The sequence below is a fragment of the Drosophila sulfurigaster genome, chromosome 2R, assembly GCF_023558435.1.
Source record: "Drosophila sulfurigaster albostrigata strain 15112-1811.04 chromosome 2R, ASM2355843v2, whole genome shotgun sequence".
NCBI classification, from domain to species: Eukaryota; Metazoa; Arthropoda; class Insecta; order Diptera; family Drosophilidae; genus Drosophila; species Drosophila sulfurigaster.
In genome coordinates this window covers 9,490,444-9,509,193 of record NC_084882.1, presented here as the reverse complement: position 1 = coordinate 9,509,193, position 18,750 = coordinate 9,490,444, and the positions used below count along the sequence as shown (strand labels likewise).

At 35.4% G+C, this 18,750-nt stretch overlaps 1 protein-coding gene across 8 annotated transcripts; it reads right to left on the bottom strand.

Annotated features, from left to right (window-relative positions):
• Nucleotides 1–2,184: 2,184 nt before the first annotated feature.
• LOC133839560 (myb-like protein I) lies at nt 2,185–18,289 on the bottom strand. 8 transcript variants are annotated; one of them, XM_062271165.1, is made up of 9 exons: nt 18,211–18,289; nt 15,781–16,382; nt 13,440–13,839; nt 7,312–8,692; nt 5,698–6,048; nt 4,432–5,642; nt 4,183–4,367; nt 4,000–4,112; nt 2,185–2,975 (listed from the first exon to the last, which is right to left on the bottom strand). In XM_062271165.1, exons 3-9 carry the CDS (start codon nt 13,754–13,756, stop codon nt 2,721–2,723), a joined length of 3,813 nt encoding a protein of 1,270 aa, XP_062127149.1. In that variant the 5' UTR covers nt 13,757–13,839; nt 15,781–16,382; nt 18,211–18,289; the 3' UTR covers nt 2,185–2,720. The 8 variants fall into 8 exon arrangements, with proteins under 8 accessions (XP_062127149.1, XP_062127155.1, XP_062127151.1 ...); XM_062271171.1 differs by lacking the exon at nt 13,440–13,839 and having other exon boundaries at nt 7,312–7,621; XM_062271167.1 differs by lacking the exon at nt 15,781–16,382 and having other exon boundaries at nt 18,211–18,270.
• Nucleotides 18,290–18,750: the final 461 nt, after the last annotated feature.

Below are 18,750 nucleotides of genomic sequence, written 5' to 3'. Positions count from 1 at the left end.
TATATGTATCATTATATACTAGGTATCAAGAATTTATATTTTATTTTCACGTTATGCATAGCATTTGTAATAAGGTTTGAAAACATTATTATTGTTTTGGGTGTTCATCTTGTTTCGAATACTCGAATACTCGATAAAGTAGTCAGCCACGCTAAGCGGACCCAAAAATGTTGCAATGCAATGCGTAAACCTTTCCTGGGTGGGTACCGGAAACTGTAGAGCTGTGTTTTTCTTTGGAGTTATTAAGTAGTATAATAGTTATCTCAGAATACAGGAAAAAAACTCTGGCTATAAGCAAAACACATCTGCTATGCTTATAATGTTATAGATAGTTAGTATTATTATGTACTGTCTGGAAAAATGCTACACTATTTTGTAATTTATTCAATATATGTATGCATTTATGCTCAATATATCTATATATGTGTATATATATGCATTTCTCACAAAAAAATCAATGCCATATATCCTATAAAAAACGTTGTTTTGAGTTAGTTTTAATGGTTTGATACGAATGGAGGGCAGGAATCATTTCAATTTACTTGGTATTCTGTATTGTTATTTGTTTGTTAAAGTTGTTGTTTGTAAGTATATTTTCGTACATAGTATAGTATAGTATTAACACATTATTATTGTTAGTTATTTGTTGTAATTGTTCAATATATACTAGCACATGTATATTGTTAAAAAACGTACGGATTCCATAGGCTAGTTGTAGTGCATATAAATGTCGTACATATGTAATTGAGAAGAAAACTCTATATAGATCGATATATATATATATATAGTATTTGTATATATATGTATATGTATAAAGTACATGCACACATACGCGTTATGCATATGTATGCATCTGATGCTCGGCCAGCGTGCTACTTTTAATAGACAAGTCACATTGATTCAAATTCAAGGAGGTTTTAGGTGTGTAAGTAGAGCATGATAAACACGTTACATACTGTATTGAAAAAGGCAAAAGACTACGGAACTGGAGCTGCCGGAGCTCCCCATTCCCATTCAGGATAGAATATGTATGTATATAACACACTATATATGTTAATATTTTTGTTTATGTGTATGCAGGGGGATTGTGTACTTATGCACGACATACATACAAGTATATAGCAATTGCATAATAACGCACACGTCTACGACAGAGAACAAATGTATGTACGTATGTACATATGTAGTTAGATAAGCCCAACGATATTCATCCATGCCATACTAATATGTATGTTGTTACAACCCGATACCCAGGTGACTAAGACAAGCCCCGTTGAAATGGCAAAGTCCGTCGCATTTTAGTGATAATCATTCACGATCCGAGTCAAGAAGCAAGTTTGTTAGTTAGTCAGTCAGGACAAAGTGAGGTTAGGTTGTCTAGATAATTGGGTACCGCGTTGAACTCTTTGTTATGCTAAAGTTATATCATTATGTATGTATGCAAGTATGTGTGTGTGCTATCGATCATTATTATATACGTACGTATGTGTGTGTGTATGTATATGTATAAAGTATGTTTTGTTGTTGTGTGTGTTAAACGTTCCTATACGATTCCCATTGGTATTGTGTGTTTTTTTAAGTCGATTTCAAAGATTGCTTATATGTTTCAAAGTTAGTTGCTTGTTTAATATAGTTTATGTATACTAATTAAAAATTGTTGAAACGCAAAATAGAAAGAGTTCAATTTCCATTTTTTAGTACATATTATTCTTGTTTTGTAATTTAATTTCCTTTTTTTGGTTTTTTTTTTTTTTTTTTGTTTGCTTAGTGCAAAAAGAAGAAAAACTTCCTTCAGTGGGTTCAGCTCGTATAATATACAATATTTGTTGTAAGTATAAAGATAAAATAAAATGCAAATATTATATGCTTGTGTGTATGTATGTAATATGTATATATAAGAATAAGATAACGTAAAGCATAAACAAGTACAAATATATTTGATTTTCTCTTTCATTTTTTTTTTCTTTGTCTCAATTGCATATATAGCGTTAATTAATATATGTATGTTTGTATGCAGCGTGTGAGTGTGTATTTGTGTGTGTGAGTGTGGACAGCAACATTTCAAAATACACCATTTTTAGTACAGGTATATATACTTAGTATGCACTCGATATTTATGAAGTTGTTGTTACATGTGATGCAAGGAAACTATAAAGAAGCACAGGCGGCAGTTGAGCTCAACAATTCTCTTTTTTTTTTAATATCGACCCCCTTTAGCACTGCACTGCTGGAGAAAAATCAGTGATGACTTTTAACTTCATTAGTTTTAGTTCGCTCAAGTTTAGCACATTTAACAATACTATCGATTATTGACTATCGATACGTATGCACGAAGAGTACTTATGTATGTAATGAAATCTTGGTGGTATGCATTTTGTTTTTGTTTGGTATTTTTTGGTTTTTGTTTTTTTTGATTATGATTACAAGTTACTGTTACTATTTGTTACTTACATACAACTACCGCCTACGTTTAGTTCTACAACAAGCTATTGAAGTGGCCTGGTTAAAAGGGAAGCGATTTGGCAGTTGGATTCGTTGCGCGTTTTATCAATTACTCATGTAGGCAAACTCTGTGTGTGTGTTTTGTTTATTTGTTTGTTTGGTTGTATTTGTAGATGTGCTCCGATCCTGGACGACGTGGCGAAAGCGTGTAGTATTTATATTTTTGTGGTTATTATTATTGGTGTTATCTCTTGAATATATAAATGTTAACACACTCCTTAGGCAGCCTGACTCTGCTGCACATTGTTAGTGCCTGCAACAGCAGCCACTGCGGCAGCCACCGATGATGGTGCATTGCTAGCACTGGTCGATGTTGATCCTGCCACGCTGCTTGCACCTGCCGCAGTGGCAGCAACTCCCGGCGCTTGCACTTGCGATTGCGCCTGAGCTTGGGCTTGAGCTGCCTGCTGATGATCGGCGCTATCAAAGTAGTCCGAGGCATTGCCACGGCAAATGGGGCACGTACGATTGGACTGCAAAAAAAAGGGTTAAAATGTTCCATTAATTTATGTGCAACATTAAATATGTATGTGAGAAATTGCAGTAACTAAATGGCACTAAATATCGATGTGCCGTAAAATCGATGACTGGATTTACATACAATTATACAATTACATACAATAAAAAACCCACTTGTCATCTTAAATTTTAGTTATTGGCTCCACTTATTGGATTAGCAAAAAGATTGCACATTAAGATATATCATTTATCACCTCGAAAACATATTTTACGATTTTTGTGACACTCATATATTAGAGCGCAACAAATTGATTAAAATGTTTCATTAATTTATGTGCAAAATTAAACATGTAAGAAATTACAGAAACTAAATTGCGCTAAATATCGATGTGCCGTAATATCTATTACATACAATTATATGTAAACCCACTTGGGATTATTTATTTTTTATTATTATTATTTTTTATATATATTTTATTATTTCAATTTAACTTATTGGCTCCACTTATTGGAATAGCAAAAATATTGCACATTAAAACCACATCAGCTGTTAAGTTATATCATTTATCACCTCGAAAAAATATTTTACGATTTGTGAGTCATATTTTAGAGCGCATTCGTTTAGAATAAAAATAATATAATATAAACATTTTATGTAAAAATTTGGGTGTGAAATTATTAACACTATATAGTGTAAATTTGAAAGTTCAAAAATTATAAATGATTTGGAAATATTGAAAGCTAAAACCGCTGTTTTAGTTGTATGTAATACATTAAACTATGGTTTAAAAATAAATATATTAAGTTGTATTGATTCTAGCATATTTTTAAATCACAGAACACAGAACCATAATTATTTCATGACACGTTATTCGAAATAACTTTGCGCATGAATTATGCAAATATATTGCTTCTATATGCGAATATCGGATAATTTTGATAAAGGAGTTGTCTCTAAGCATGGTTTGAGGACTACATTTGCTTTTTTCAACTCTGGGGTTAGGAGGAATATCAGACAGTAAAATAAATGTGACTTACGCGTAGCCATTTGTCCACACATTTGGCATGGAATTCGTGGGAACAGGGCAGGACACGTAGCAGCTGACGCAGCTCAAAGTCGCACATGCAGACGACGCAGGAGGATTGATCACCTGTCATAGCAAAATAGTAACAAATTAGCACAAACTATCAACAAGATCAAAAAAAAAAAAGCTAGCATACCATTATGGGCCTCTGGATTGTACTTGTAGCTGGGCAGCTGATCAATTTCGTTGCGGGTCAGACCGCGGGGCTTGGCCTCGCCTAGACGTTCGGCCAGACTGAGGAGCGCCTCATAGTTCTCCGTCTCATTGGTGTCTGCGGAGTTTAGGTCGTGTTGATTGTAGGGTGACAGCGGGAACATAGCACTGCAAAGAGAAAATGAAGTTGAAGTAAACTTGACATCCAACATGGCATGGTGGGATCACTTACAGGAAATTGAGCAAGAAGCCCGGATTGATGATGCCAGCGGTGGTTTGAATCTGCACGGGCGCCTGATGGGCCGCCAGAGATTGCGGCGGTAGCACATGACGATGAGCTCCAGGATTTGCCGGCCAGAAGCGCGGAATGCGCCTGTGGGGCGGGAATGTGCGTCGTTCCGACGATATGATGATCTGCTGCGGTGCCGCCGACATCTGTGTCACATGTGCGGCAGCTGCTGCCGCTGCGGCCGTGGAATGTAGATGCTGTGTTGCCGCCGCCGCTGCGGCGCTCATGGAGGCGATGTGGATGTGACTTGGCGGCAACTGATGCTGATGCGGATGCGAATGCTGATGCGGATGCTGATGGGGATGAGGATGTGAGTGTGGCGCTTGTGCACCGACCGGAGCACTTGCTGCAGCTGCTGCTGCCGCCGCCGCCGCTGCGGCTGCCTGATGTCCGTCCAAGTGATGTGTGGGTGGCTCTAGTGTCAAATTGGCCACCGCAATGGCGGCCACATCACGTTGCTGCTGCTGTGCCGTGATCGTTGCCTGCTGGATCATCGCTTGTGCTGCTGCTGCAGCCGCAGCCACCTGCGTGGGCGTTGGCACCTGGGCCACCTGTAGTGGAGCAGCCGCCAGTCCAGCGGGTGCCGCCGAGAAGGGTTGCGTGTAGATGCCATGCAGATGGCAGGGCGCCAAGCGAGCCTGCGCTGGCAGCGAGACGTGCGCCGGATACGTGCAGAACGAGGCCCAGATGGGCTCGTGACGCAAAGCCAGGCTAACGGGCACTTGGTTCAGATTTAGATCGACCATCAGCGAAGTGGGCGGTGGTGGTGGCGGACCAGCAGACACCGTCTGCTGATGTGTGGGCGGCGCCTGTGGCGGTGGGGCCTGCACCTGCTGCAGCATGGCGCCTACTGTGCTGCTGGATGAGGGACCAACAGCACCTGCATTGCCAGCGGCCGCATTGCCCACAGCTCCAGCTCCAGAGCCTTGACCTGTTAGATCCCAGGGCGAGCGATGTGGATGCCCATGAGGATGCGCCTGCTGCTGCGACACGAAATGCGGCTGATGGTGGTGCATCTGATGGTAGTTGGGCGGTGGCGGCTGCTGCTGTGCGTGATGTTGCTGTGCGGCATATTGCTGATGCTGCTGCTGCTGTGTGGATGTGACAACATCACGCAAGCGTGGCCGACGCAATGGTGGACTTCCCTGTTGCATCTGAAAAGGGGCAGTGTGAGATGCTGAATTACAGCGAATGCTACACCAAACTCACCATGACACGCTGTGAGCGTCTTGGCTCCCAAATCGCTGGCGGAGATTGACTAGGTCGCCCTGAGATACGGCGACGCTTGCGCGATGGACTATCGGAGTTAAGCCCATTCGGCCCTGGTCCATTGTTCAGCGAGAGTGTCGAGCCCGACAGTCCAGACCCCGAGGGCATATCTCCCATTAAACCTTGGCCAGCAGATGATGTGGACGCACCACTGTTGTTGTTGTAGCCATTGCCCATGTGCTGGTAGTGGGATCCATTGCGACCATAGCCGCCACCGTTGCGCATAAAGCTATAGCCGCCATCAGATCGATGATCTAGGCCTTGTTCCGAGCTGCCATTGCCACCAAAGTGCTGAAATATGCAAACACGCAAATGTATAAATTTAAAGAGTCTTATCCATTTAGAAACTTATTCAGCATGAGCAAGATCCATTTTAAGCAATTAAATGTAATTTATAAACGTATAAAACACAATTTCTTACGCACTTCAAAATTCATAGCTGAAGCTGCTACTGTAAGCGTTTCCCAACTATCTATGTTATCGTTATTACTATGTATCGATATTTTTGTATAACACTTTAATTACTAGCACAAGCATAATTCGCACCATGTGCTTCGTGTCATTTCTGCTTTTTTCCCGTCAGATTTGGACTTTTTTGAAGTGTTCTGACTTTTTGAGCAAATTTAAACAGTTTTTTTTAGTTTACCTTTACTCAAATTTTAAATTGAATTTAACGGCTGAAATGTTAAACATGTATGTATTTCTTTCGACAAAATAACGATACTTACTTGTATCGAATAACTTCCTTCAAAAGCTCGCACCTAATTTTGAGCGTCTTCCATCACTAACATTGTGAAATTCGCTTGCGCCAATTTGTTTTAGAGCAAGCGAATTTCACAATGTTAGTGATGGAAGACGCTCCAACTTAGGTGCGAACTTTTGAAGGAAGCCTACAAGCAAAAAGTCAGAGATGTGTGGCTGCAGAGCACGGAATTTAAGGAGAGGATGATACCGATATAATTGACGATATCTTAAATATACTATAATTGTTCATTTTTTTACAATAATGTATATTATATATTTTATGTTAAGAATGACACTGAGGAAAATGAAAAACAAACAGCACATTTCTTTATAAAAATTAACTTTTTCTCTGATATCCCTTTTTTTAGCTTTTTTTCGTTGATCCAGATATGTATTTAATTAAAATGACACCACTGATAGATAATGCATAAAAATTAATCAAATTGTTATTTTAACTAAAAACATTAAATATGTATGAAGAGACCATTATAATACTTTATTGTATTCAAAAATAAAAATACACTATGACTTCAACAAGTAATGATGGTCACGCGTGGAAAATCATAAAGTAGTCAAAGGCCTTGCTAAAGATTTGAAAATCATATTTTCGAATTGTTTTTTTTTTTTCTTATGTATGTCTATTTGCAACTGTAGATTTCTCAAGGTATCTTTGGCAATTTAGTACTATTACTCAATCTCATTTCCTGCCACAAGCAAAATATTTAACCATGTATAACAACAATAAGCAACCGTATAACAGTTTACAAAAATTTGTCAAAATGATGTATCGGACTAGTTGTTGTTACTCACATTATTGTTGGGATTCCTTTCGTAGCTGCCATTGTGGCGACGATTGTTGTTGTGGCCGTTGCCCGAATTATTGTTGTTGTTGTTATTATTGTGATGTTGACAGGCTCGACGGTAATTCATGTAATCTGCAGGGCTGCCGCCATTAGGGTTACCATTGCCATTTCCAATTCCATTTCCGCCATTGCCATTCGCATTGTTGTTGCCGTTGCGATTGTTGTTGTTATTATTGTTGTTATAGCTACGCTGATTGTGGTGGCCATGGCCCGGTCCCAGCAGCAGAGGTGGGGGACCGGAGGGGCCTTGGTTGTGGCTATTGGTGGAGGAGGGTGACGCATTTGATGCATTGTTAATGTGAGAATCAGTCATTTGGTTGAAGTTGATCATAAGAAGCGACGGCGACAGTTGATGATGGTTTTGGTTTTGAGATCGTCGTTGTAGTTGTTGTTGCCGTTGTGAACACATTCGTTGTTGTTGGTGTAGTTGTTGTTGTTGTTGTTGTTGTGGCGCAGACGACCCATGAGGAATTATATCGGTACAAGAATTGACATTCACAACATCAGTAGGGTTACTATTTGTTGTTGTATTGGTTGAATTGAAAGTTGCGGTTGTTGAATTTGAATTCGTACGTGTTAGCGGGAGGGATTGGCGATTAGTCGGTTGTTGTTGTTGTGGTGGTGGTGGTTGTGGTTGTTGTACTAGTAGTAATTGCTGATTATGTTGTTGTTGGTGTTGTGGTTGTGGTTGGTAATTTGGGTTATGATGAGTGCTGTGATATTGATGATTATGATTGTAACTTTGGTGTTGACTTAAGTAATGCAGGTTATTATTGTTGTTGTAGGACACTACGAGGGGGGGACGTCGCGGTGATGGCGAGGGAGGAGTGGCAACTGTTAAACATAAGCGTGCTGGATTCTGCAGTCTGACAACGGACACGGACATGGAACCAAAAGCGGACGTCGCACTTGACGCACTGTGACACATATCATAATAGCTGTGATAACTGGGACTCGAACCCGAATTCGAATTCAGGATGTTGGGATTGTGGTTTTCATTGTGTTGCTGTGATGCACGAAGAATGCTACTCAAATTACTAGTATTGTTGTTGGTGTTATCATTGCAATTGATGTTGTTGTTGTGTGCAGTGTTGGAAATGGCGTGATGATAACTATTGGTACGATTACTGTTAATGTTATGGGGACTGTTACTGTTACTGTTAAACTGTGAGTGGGAATGTGTAGCTGGATGATAATGCTGATGATGACTGTGGTGGGTATTTTGACTGTGATTAAGGTTAAGGCTGTTGTTGTTGTTATTGTGATGATGCGTTTTGCTATTGTTATTATAAATACAAGTTCCGCTAGAATTACTTGTTTGTACATCGCTGGATTTTCGATTTAGGTTTGCATTTGCGTTTTTTTTTTTTTGGTTTTATTTTAGATAATATAATTGTAATATATACGTATATAATATATATATTCGGTTTACGAGATACATTTGAAAATTGTTCAATCAAATCAATGCAGTAGCAGTGTGGTGGTAGTAGTATAAACACAACCCATATATAGTTATTTTTTATGCATATACATGTACAGGTAGTAGGTAGTAGTAGTAGTAGTAGTGTATATATGCAGAGTGGTAGCCACACATATACGTTATTTATATAGTTTTTTTTATTTTGCAGTTTTTTTTCGGTTTTTTTTTATGAAGAAGAAAGAAAAACGAAAAAGATAAAAATAATATATATGTAAATGGCAAAATGCAATAATTAGATTATTAGTTTAATATAGATATATATATATATAATTATATAATATCAATATATACACACACATATAGTATATAATAATATAATGGCAATGCGTGTATATGTAGATCTTGCTTTTGCTGTTATTATTATTATTAATATTATTATTGTAATTATACTTAATATGGACTATCTAAACTACATATACACACATATACAATATGCATTTAGTAGAAACAAATACGTACTAATTTTGCACATAATAAGTAGTTTTTTTTTTGGTTTTTTTGTTTTGTTCTTATTTGCTTTTGTTGTACTTATGCATTTTAAATAGAAATTTGTTAGTTTGCTATTTTATTTATTTATTTGTTTTGGGCTTTCGCTTTAATGCACACTACGCTTACAAAACATAAAAAATATAGATTCAACAACAAATGCGAGTATCACAGTTTTATTTGGACACTTTTCAACGTAACGAACGCGTTCACTAGCTAAACATGAGAAATAGAGAGATATATAGTATGTATGTATGTAGTAATTTAATAGAAAGAGAGAGAGAGAGTGCTGTACATGCTCAAAATATACAAAAGAGAACGGAAAAACGTAAAACGTATTGGCAGCAATACCTGAATAGAAAGAGAGAGCAGAGCATGTGAGCGCTGGCTTAGGCTTTGCCACGCAAAGTACGACGTAATCGATAACGTCAAACGTGATGAAGGTCAACGTTAACGCCAACGCTAAACGTAAGCACAATATCATGCGAATGCAAAGCTTAGACAGTTATTTTCGGGTGACAGATCGAGTGATCTCGAGCTGGGATACACAATTTTATACTAACTAGATACGTATTTAGGTTTATATATGTACACACACACGCACACACACAGCGGTTGGTGGGCGTGCCAAAGCGCCAAAAATACGTTAACGTTTGAACAGTGGTGTCTAAACCAAAAGAGCAGAAATCATATAGAGACGATTAACAGATGTGTCTAAACCAAAGAGCACAAATCATATAGAGTACTAAATTTATTACTAGTTAGTTAAAAAGGGTGTGACAAAGTTCAAAAATATTTTTGTTTACACTTGATTTTGCATTGAATATTGCTCACACACACACACACACACACACAGACTATGCACTATATATTTAATGTTAGTATTTATAAGATTTATTATGAAATCAAAACAGAAATATTCGGAAAAAGAATAGGAACGCATTTTCTAGATGTAAAGAGCTGAATTTATGTTTGGAAAAGCTTTCGTTTCTGTATTGTTTTGTAAAATTTTTTGATTGATTTTTTTATTTATGAATTTCTAGAAGGTACATTAAAACTGTTTTGGAAACATTCTAAGCCGCAGTGTGCATAATGCAAATAAATAAGTAAAACATTAAGCTGAGTTTCTTGATCATTAAGTATGATTTTTCAGTTCTCACTTATTGTCAACGTTTTTGATTATTAATAATTTTAGAAAAATTCCGGCACCAAAAATGCAGTTAAGCGAAAATACAAATACACCAATCTATCTATAATATATATTATGTATTAACAATCAATAAACTCAACTAAAATGCATTATCATTCATAAAATGTTGAATCGAAAAAAATTACAACTAAGTATTTACTGTACGGTTTGGATAAAGAGGAAATTTTGTAACTAAATTTTATACTTTGGCTTGCACTTTGACGGTTGCATTATTATCACATGGTTTAACATCGCATTATTTGGTTTTTCTTTTGCATTGTCTTTTTTTTTGTTTTTTTGTATTTTGTTTATTTAGCTTAAACGTGAAGCAAAACTATGCGCAAAAAAATAAAGGAAACGGGTTGGTCAAAGTAAAGTGTAAAAAGAATAAACAATAGAAAACAAACAGCAGCCCAAGTGAGCGCCTTCAAAAGTTGAGTTCGTGACTCACAAATTGGAGCAAAGTTTAGTTTCGAATAGAACCAACACAACTCGATAATGTTGTTTCATAAATACTTTTTTTTTTCTTTTTTGCATGAAAAGCACTTTTGGTGCTGTGTTTCCCTATTTTCTTGTTATACAGCACAATTCTAATCCTGTTGTGTTCCCTGCAGAGAAAATACCATCGATGGTGTAATTCGTTTTTTTCTTCTTCCTATCATTAGCAATCGGTTAAATGACTTAGTCACGCTGTACCCAGTCCAATAAAATTACAGTCATTATGAGTCATGACGAAATAGTGCAGAACTCGGTACCTCGATTTAAGATCTGATTCGGTCTGAAAAAGTTAACACAATGTATGAAGATAGTACTGAAAACTTATGATGATTTTAGATTGTTTGGGCTCATAATTTACGCCTATGTGTAGAACTGTTTTCAAAAGTTAAAAAACCAAATATACTTTTATTTTAGATTTAATCTGAATTGAGCACCAAAATTGTGATGTTAAAATACGACTATTGAATTTTACAAATCCAGTACAAATTTTTTACAATACAAATTTTAAGATTATTGTAACAAAAATATAAAATTTATGTTAATAAAAAGTTGAGGAATTATTCAAATTTCATCTGAAAAACATCTGAGCTAAACTTTAACAAACACCACACTTGTAAAATTTTCAAACTTTTGTGTACTTTGAGCAAAGGAGCTTTTAAAATTCTCAACTAGAATAAATTTTATTTTTCTATATTTTGAAAAGAGATTTTCGATTTTTTTGATTCTCATAGTAAAATAGATGAACATATAGTAAATCGTTATTTCCGTAAGGTTTACTTTCATTCAATTTCAGAGACAAAAAATCGAATTTCACGAGGTATTCTTTCAGAAGCTTTTCTCTCTATATTCACAGGTTCAATAAATCAGCTAGTATTCTTCAAATGCTTCAGAATATCCATAACCAAAACCGTTAAAAGTATACAAAAAGAATTACATACACACGTAGCATTAAACTATTTTAAGTAAAGCAAAAAGTTTTATGCAATCGCAATTTGTAAGAATATTGTATTTTTGGTTTTTTTTTGTTATCAACTACAAGTACGAATACATAGATTTTGGAGATTTTTGGCTAGATTCTCGAGATTGGCCTAGCTTGGGCAAAAAACTGAGAATATTCTTGATGAATCGGCATGCTTGGTATAAATCCGTTAAGCGCGCTTTACATATGTTCGAGTAGTATGTATGTTGTATGTTGTATGTAGTAAATAGTAGTTAATTAGTAAGTAAGTATATAATGTACGTAAATTAAGAAGCTTTTGGACAAAGAAACAACTACAAAAACTTAGGACATTTGCTACGTATAAAGTTTGATCGCCATTTTCAAGTGCTCTTCATGCAATTTTTCTTTTGGTTTAGAATTTGGTTTTGTTTTGTTTTGTTTTTGGAACTTTAAAGTTGTTATGATTAAAAATGAAGAATTTTCTGATTATTGATATCTGTTAGATGTAAAATATCTACTACGGAATGTCGCCTTTTATGTATACATAATACATACATGTTCTTTGTAATTGAAGCGGTTAGAAAAATTTACATACGATACATTTAGGAATGTATTATTATTATTATTATTGTATTGGAGCATAAACGAAACTTTGGTGTAATTTGATGTTTTAAAATATTCATTAAGTATATAAGTATGTAATGTAAATGCAAAGATACAACGATAATTAGTAGGTAGAATAGAAGGTATACAATATGTGCCAATTGACAAGAACAAACATAAAATCATGTACAGTATGAAGAAAGAGAACGAACGAAAATTACAAATGAAAACGAATATATAAAAAAAAGTAAACATCAAAGCAGCTGCAATCGCGCACACTGTGAAAGTTGTCCGAAGAGACAGAAAGTGTATGACAAACGACAAAGAGAGAGAGAGATAGAGGAGAGAGTGTGTGTGAGGTAGAGGCAAAGAGTAAAAGCTCGCTCTTAAGTGATTGCAACTGCTTTGATGCTGCTGCTGATGCAAGTTTATTTAGTGCTTCGAAAATTCAACGCTTTGTTTTTTTGTTCTTCATTTTTGAATTGTTTTGTTTTTGGGCGCGATTAATTACAAAATTCTCCCTTTAACCTAAAAGCGATTTTCATTCAGTTGAGGTGTAGTTACGAGATAGATATTGATAGAGATAGAGAGACAGATAGATAGAAAGTAGAGAAAACTGTTCTATAGTTTGTTGTCGTGGGGAGCGTTGGGAACGAGTTACAAGGATGTTGTTGTTGTTATTTTTTATGGCAGATCGAGGCAAAGTTCGGTGTGGGATAACGGCAGGATATCGGGGGGCAGGGTTGATTTTAGAGGGATACTTCAAATTCGCTTTTTTTTGTTTATTTGATATGTCACTTAATAACTAACGTAATTTGTATTTAATTTTTGAATAATTTTCTGTTTTTTTTGAAATACCATAAGCAGCTCAGCTCTTACCAATTTGAATTTCTGCCATCGATTGCATCTTTATTGGCATTGTTGTTGTTACTGTTGCTGTTGTTGTTGTTGCCGCTGTCATTATTGTGGCGATTTAGATTGACATTGCACCAGGGACTATGACCCGGCACAAGGCCATTGTTGTTGTTCCGCTGTTGTTGCTGCTGCTGCTGTTGTTGTTGTTGTTGTTGCTGCTGCTGCTGTCCGTGGGGATGCGGGGAATAGAGCATGCGTCCGCGATGGGAGCGGGCCGATGAGGAATTACGCGAAAATGGCCGACGGCTGTTGCCAGAATGATTGGCATTGGAGTTCAGCATGCTGCGGCTGTTGCCCTCGAAACTTACGTTTGCAATTGGTTTCTTTCTTATTTATTCTTTTTGGTTATTCAAAACTCATTTAGCTGCAAGAGTTGGGGAAACGGAAAAACGTTTGCGTTTTTTTATATCAAAGTTGCGGGTAATTTTCAACTACTGTATGTTTGTTGTATGTTAAGTTACTCGTACTTTATTTAAAGCCGCGCCCGCGATTCCAGAACAGAAAGCAAAAACAACCAACAAGCCAACATGCTCAAAACAAATGTATGTATACAATATATGTATGTATATATATATATATAAAAAAAAAAGAAAAACAAATAATAAAAAAGGAAAACCAAACAAAACATTTATGGGGACTCTCTATGTACTTACTTAGAGGGGAGAGCAGGGGGGAGGAGAAATAAATGTGTATGTGTAAATGTGTGCGTGTAGTAGTATTATGTAAATAGTAAAGGAAAAACATACACAAATATGATATTTATGCATATTCTCGTAATAAATAAAACAGCAACAATTTTTCAGTTTCGTTGTAACAGTGTAGCTTTAATATATAGATTATCAATAATAAAATGGAACTGAATGAGATACGTGCGTGGTTAGTCTCTGAGAAGTTCTCAGTGAGAACTAGTATATAAATACATATATATATGTATATAGTTTATAAAGAATACACAATATGCCTGATAAATGTATTTATGTATGTAGTATGCCTTGTTGTAAGATATATAAATGGAGGGGAAATATGTATATATAAATGTAATCATCATACAGAGGCCATATATATGTATAGCTAGCTAATAGTTATATATATTTCGTATGCATGTGTTGGTGCGTGATAAATATAATATGTTGTATATAGAGTAGAGTAAACAAAACACAATTATTAGTAAATGTTCTCGTTGGGATAGAAGTTACAGATTACAGCACATTACTTATCGCTATTCGATGGGTTCAAGAAAAGTTAGTACTATCAACAATTTTAATTGGGCAGTATAACATTTATCGTTCATGTTCATACATACATATGTACATATATGTATATGCAACAGGCTAACTTTGATATTGTACAGCTATTACAACGTTCTTTTTTTTCTTTTCTTTTTTTTGTTATCACAGTAGTTATCACATTGTATAATTATGTTTCCTATGTATTGAAGCATATTAATGTTGTACAACATTCTTTTTATATTAGAGCACATACTTAATTGTTTATTCATTAGAAAAATATAGATTAAAATATTACTTTGGATATTCTAGTAATGATTGGCAACTAATCAGTCAGACATTGTTTAATAAATGCATATAAAAACCCTTTCTAATGTTATTAATGGTTTTCTTGTTAATCTAAAAGCACACTTAATTGTACAAATAAATAGTTCTTATAAATATGGTCCCAATTATATCTAGTCTGAGATGGAGACTAAGATTCTCAATTCTTCATTTTTATATCGGTGCACTCGATAGTAGTAAACTATGTAGCTTCTGAATCGGATGGGCCAAGGAACTAAGCTAATCAGTCATCGCTTTTCTTATCAAGATACTCCCAATCACTTTTGTGTCAACTGCAGTCGGTAATTCTTTATCAGCAAGTCTTGACTCAGTTCATTTCGGTTTTATCAAGGTACATAAACCGTCTCTAATGCTTCATGTAACTATGTATCAAAGTTGAGCCGTGTTATCTATATATACATATATGCTAGTGTGTGTGCAATAAACAAACAATGAGTGTGTTGTAGTTGTTGTTGTTGGATGGTATGGAGTTAGAGCATTGTTTTCAAAACCAAAGAACGGAGAACAAATACAGAATTATTACATGTGATATGTATTAATAGAAGGTGTGCGAAATGCAAGACGAACATACACAATAAACGTGATTGATGCAATAAAGTATAAAAGAGATTTGACGAAGTTTCGTCTTGCATAAAGCATAACTTCAATTAAATAGTACATTTTTGTTTTTCAAATAGTATGTTTTAACGAATTTACAGAGAATACATACATACAAAAAAAAATAACAAGCTTACAAACTAAAGCCGAGTCTCTTGCCAAGAGTTGCAGAATGTTGATGGTTCTGGTTGTTGTAGTTGTTGTTGTTGTTGGTAGTAGTTGTTGTTGTTGGTAGTATTTGTTGGTAGGCGGTACGAGGAATAATACTATATTTGTTGATATATAATAAGTTGGCGTATGGAGGCGAGCTTAACATGAGCTTTGACGTTGAGGCTGAGGCTGAGGTGTGTGCAGTTTGAAGTTTGCGCTTTTGCAGTAGTTGGTCAGTGAGATACAGATACATATACTGAGGTACTGTTACAGATACAGATAAACGCGGCGGCAATAATAATAATAATGACAGTCTTATGCGGTATCGTTACTTAGTATACATTTTGTTTTAGTTTCGATATATTCTTTTTATTTTGTTTTTGTTTTTTGTTGTTTTTTTTTTTACATATGGAATACAAGTTAATTGAAAAACACTTGATGATCGATTTTCATTGATAGAGACAGAGAGAGACGTGTGTTTGTTTGTTTGGTTTGAGTTAAAAAGCGGGCACGTCTGTCTTGGCCACGGCCATTAACAAATGCAAATTTACCACCAAAACCAGCAATAAAATATTGTATTGTATGTATGCTAAAAACAAAGAAAATAAAAGTAAAAGAAACATTTGCAATTACATTCAGTTTGAGTTTGAGACTAAATTACTTGGATATTAATTAGTTAAATGTGTATGTGTGTGTGTATGTAGTTGTTAGTAGTATGTGTGTAATAAATGGTGGGACGCATGTACATATAATTTTGTATATAAAAAGCGTGGTTTTAATTGTCATAATAATGCACAATGTTATATATAAAAATAAGATATATATATATATATATATTTAAGTTAAGCAGGCAGTTAAAAATATATATTCATATATACATATGTGTGTACGTATGTTTGTTTAAAATTCACACTTGGCCTATAAACAATTAATATGTCTGGTTGTAACTGCGTCTCGATTTGCTTGTTTTCTAGACATCGTTAAACACGTCCGCAACAATCAAAATACTTTCATTTACATGTATAATACATACATCCATATATACAATGTTTGTAAGTATGTATGCTGATATTTTTATGTTCAAGCAATCACATTTGCATACCGTTTGCCTGTGTTTGTTTGTGCGTGTGTGTATGTGCATGTGTGTGAGGGCCAGGGACTCATCAAAAGTTGAACACACTTTGTTTGCCACCCTCTCAAAATTAAAACAATAAATTATCAAAAGAAAATATGTATGTCTGTAATTTGTACATATGTACATACGTACATCATGTGCCTTTTACTCTCGACAGTTCAAAGCCACGACAGAGAGAGATAAAGTCAAGCAAACAGACGGACAAACACTCACGCACACAGTTAAATGAGTCGAGAGAGAGAGTAATGACGATAAGCAAAAGAGAAAACCAAAACCCACCTAACGAACGAAGCCTCGAGACTCAATGTCTCTTGTTGTTGTTGCTGCTGTATTGCGTAGTCATCGTAGAGTCGGAATAGCTACGACGATTGCTCTTTACACACACACACATTACACACTCGCACAACATATGTATGTATGTGATACACACATTTATTATATGAATATACGTGAATATGTATACTATAAAAAATTAAATGTTTTTTCTGCTTTGTTAACTTTGTGTATACATGTACATATATATGTAAACATAAATACGCTTCGAATTAGCGTGCTAAATATTATTAACACTAATGTACACTTACACACAGTCAGCACAACGATTGCAAAATAAAACGGGGAAAAATAAATAATTTTACACACCAACCAAATCGCGAGCGAGCGAGAAAAATGCCAGCACGAGAGCTCGCTTGAACAGACAAAGAGGTAGTGGGTAAAATGCTCGGACAAAACCATTTATTTGCTCCCTCGTTCGCTTTAACATTCTCTCTCACCATCACATCTCTTTTTTCTCTCTCTCGCATCGAGTTCTCTCAGTCTCTTTATGTGTGGTGGGGAAGCAAATGGTATCAATTGTAAATGCGATGCGAGTGAGTATACACATAGAAGAAGATATGGGTAAAAAATCGAAACTCTGTGCCCCACAGTGTGGCTTGGTTTGCAACCGCTCCCCTTTGGTCATAGCGCATTTAAAATCAACACAAGTTCACATATGTATGTGAATGTGGGTACACAACACACACACTCACAAATAAACAAACATACGTACACACATACATACATATATGTATGTATATGAATTCACAATGACAACCACTTCGTCACCATCCCAGTAGATAAAAACTGGCATTAAACAACTGCGTTTTATATAATTGCACTACGTAAATGCGTTTACTTTCACGAGCACCATTTGCATAACACAATAGCTCTTCGCAAATTCTACTTTAAATAACAATTATTACACTTGGTATGATGATTAAATTTTCTTTATGGGAGGGTTTACCTTTGCAACTCTCGACCTGACAAAGCGCAGTATATAAGTGTATGTGTGCGTGGATCAGTGTGACCGCGACCATAACAATGAGAAAATGTCGTTTGTCCCAAAAAAAATACCATCACTGTCCCAAGAAATGACATTTACTTCCCAGAATTTTATCAGTTAAATGTTATTCTATAAATTCTCCTTTAAAAATAAATATTGTTTTTACTGCTTTATTTATTTCACTTTTATGAGTTTATTTTTTATGTTAATAGCGATTTAGGTGAAAACATTTCTATATGATTTTGTATTCCATAGAAAAACGAAGTACATATATGATAAATTTACGGGTATATATTTATCATATTGTATTGCTGTTTTCCAAAATAAAAACCTATTAACACACTAATAAATATGTAATATAAACACTACACATAATCGAATTTTATGTAATATTTTTTTAAATTTCTTTGTTTTGAATAGTATATTACAAAGTAATCAGCAATACAACCCTGATTCAAACAAAATGGTAGAGACACTTTAGATTTGAGGGAAAGCATTATT